This window comes from Bufo gargarizans, chromosome 7, assembly GCF_014858855.1.
Source record: "Bufo gargarizans isolate SCDJY-AF-19 chromosome 7, ASM1485885v1, whole genome shotgun sequence".
Classification (NCBI taxonomy): domain Eukaryota; kingdom Metazoa; phylum Chordata; class Amphibia; order Anura; family Bufonidae; genus Bufo; species Bufo gargarizans.
The window spans coordinates 202162902-202165587 of record NC_058086.1 but is presented as its reverse complement, the minus strand read 5'-3'; the positions used below and the strand labels follow the sequence as shown (position 1 = coordinate 202165587).

At 45.5% G+C, this 2686-nt stretch overlaps 1 protein-coding gene across 1 annotated transcript; it reads right to left on the bottom strand.

Moving 5' to 3' along the window:
* Positions 1-759: 759 nt before the first annotated feature.
* On the bottom strand, positions 760-2212 carry GPR27 (G protein-coupled receptor 27). Its single transcript, XM_044302168.1, has one exon. The coding sequence runs from the start codon at positions 2207-2209 to the stop codon at positions 1097-1099; it is 1113 nt and encodes a 370-aa protein (XP_044158103.1). The 5' UTR covers positions 2210-2212; the 3' UTR covers positions 760-1096.
* Positions 2213-2686: the final 474 nt, after the last annotated feature.

The window sequence follows — 2686 nt, the reverse complement described above, 5'->3', positions numbered from 1 at the left end:
GAGTGATAGATAGATAGATAGATAGATGATAGATAGGAGAGATAGATAGATAGATAGACAGACAGATAGAGTGATAGATAGATAGATAGATAGATAATAGATAGATAGATGATAGATAGGAGAGATAGATAGATAGATAGATAGATAGATAGATAGATAATAGATAGATAGATAGATAGATAGATAATAGATAGATAGATGATAGATAGGAGAGATAGATATGAGATAGATAGATAGATAGATAGATAGATAGACAGACAGATAGATGGATAGATAGATAGATAGATAGATAGATACATTGAGAGATGATAGATACAGAGTGATGTCTAGTTATGAAATAGCTAGAGCAATTTGTCCCAATCCCCCATCCCCTTTTTGTAAAGAATCCCCCCCCCCCTCCCCCAAGAAAAAAAAGGAAAAACAGTTATAGACAGTGATAGATATGAAAGATATAGATATTACAAATTGATGGATGGGTAAAAAAGAAAAGAAAAAACCCATTAAGCAGTTTTTCAGGTCCAACAATAAGATTGTGTTGCAACTGCAGAAATGATAATTTATGACGATTTTACACAATGTTCTGATTTCTACAAAGGGAGCTATAAAACAATAGCATTAACATTCTAATACCCCCCTCCCCCATGACTGTGAAGGATAAAACCCAGAATTGTCCCCCCTATCCCCTCCCCTCACCCCAACAGGATGTCAAAGCTATTAACATATAATGATGAATCCTGTACATGTATCATGTTTCTCATGTTTCCATGGTTACCCAGAATGTATCCAGTCTTCATCCTGATACTCTGTAGCCTAGCTGCCTCCTGCAACCCTCATCATCATAATGAGTGTCATGATTGACAGCTCAGTCACCTGCTGCCCTACAACAGCCACATGGTTCTGAATGAATGACTGGTACCAATGCCACAGCCCCCAGCACTGCACCCAGGCAACACAACATCATGCCATCCTGTGAATCACAAATGGAACATGTTGGGAGTAGTGGATGGTATCATCTACTCCAACCCATCCCTGGCATAATGGAATACAATAGCCCCACTGGTCAAACCTTGCATCTTCCAGGGGTTACACTGTGATGTTATGTATCAATGTAGGGTTCCCTTTGTGTTTGGGTGTTCCTGCAAGGCATATATGATCTCAGACACAACCTGACTTCTTTGTTCAGCAGGAAGCAGACGATGGGGTTTACTCCAGCCTGAGCAAATGTTAACCAGACTGCCACAGTCATATACCCCTGAGGGAGAGGAGAAGGCCTCACGAAGACCCTAAGATAGCAAGCCACTAGGTAAGGGGCCCAGAAGAGAAGAAATAGGAAGGTGATGACATAGAACATCTTGCTAAGCCTCTTCTCTAGCTTGAATTCTTCCAGCACCAGAAGCCTCCTGATCTGGCTCTGGGTGGTCTGCCTCATGCCCACCAAAGTGGGTGGTGTTGGGCCTCTTCCAAATCCTGCAATCCAGTTGGCAGCTGCTTGGCCAGCAGCCCCAGGTCCATGAAAGCTCCAGTTCTGGCTGATGGCTGGAGTCAACTGGGCAGGCTTCATCTTCCTATGGTCATAGATGAAGAAGAGCAGCTTCATGTAGACAAAGTGTGTGGCCCCCACAATGAAGACCAGCATCAGAAGAAAGCCCAGGCTGTCATTAGCTTTGACATAACGATGCTCAAAAGTGCATTGATCTTCCTCCTTAATGAACTTGTAGGTGCCCACCTCAAAGACAGGTGGTAGGGCCATTGCCATGGACAGGATCCATGCCATGGCAATGACCAGGAGGCATGCCCAACCTGTCATCCTCTTGCAGTAGAACCTGTGGTGGGCTATGGCCATGTACCTGGTCAGACTGATGGACAGGAGCAGGAAGGCAGCATGGAAGCAAAGAAGGACAGCTCCGAAGGCCATGATCCTGCAGCTCCTCTTGCTGTAGGTCCATTGGGAGCCGCTGCTGATGGATTTCAGCACCAGAGGGAAACAAAGCAGCGAACGGATGAAATCTCCAATGCACAGATCCAGCATCAGGTAATAGGGAGTCCTGTGCAGGCTCTTGTCTCTCAGGGTGATGAAGGCAAACAGGAGATTGCCCAGCAGGCTGACACAGGCGATGATGCCCAGGGTTGCCAGCTTAGCCACCGAGCCAGGGCTGATGTCAGTGGGGAGAAGGGATGCATTGCCTTTCTGCAGCTCCTGCCCAGCCATGGAGACAGCTGCTGCCTGCAAGTCATGTGCAGATCAGGAGGCTCAGCAGGCAGCTCCGGCTATGCTGCAATAGGTGAAGGCACAGGGAGTGCTGGAGAAGCCTGCCCACGTCTGCTGCTGGCACAGCCACTCATCTCCTCTTCGGGGGCCTCTGCCTGTCTGGCCAGCACAGTCCATGGGGGGGACACAGAAGTGCAGCAGGTACAATGACGTCATCTGCTCTAAATTACTGCTATTTCAAGCCAAACACTGGATCTGTGGATCTGTTCTATATAGAAGATCCATGGAAAGGATCCAGAATCTAGTCAGCTAGGGTTGGATCAATGTATATAAAGTGAGATATAAGATGGATAGATAGATAGATAGATAGATAGATAGACAGATGATAGATAGATAGATAGATAGATAGATAGATAGATAGATAGACAGATGATAGATATATAGAAAAATAGATAGAAAGATAGATAGATGAAAGAA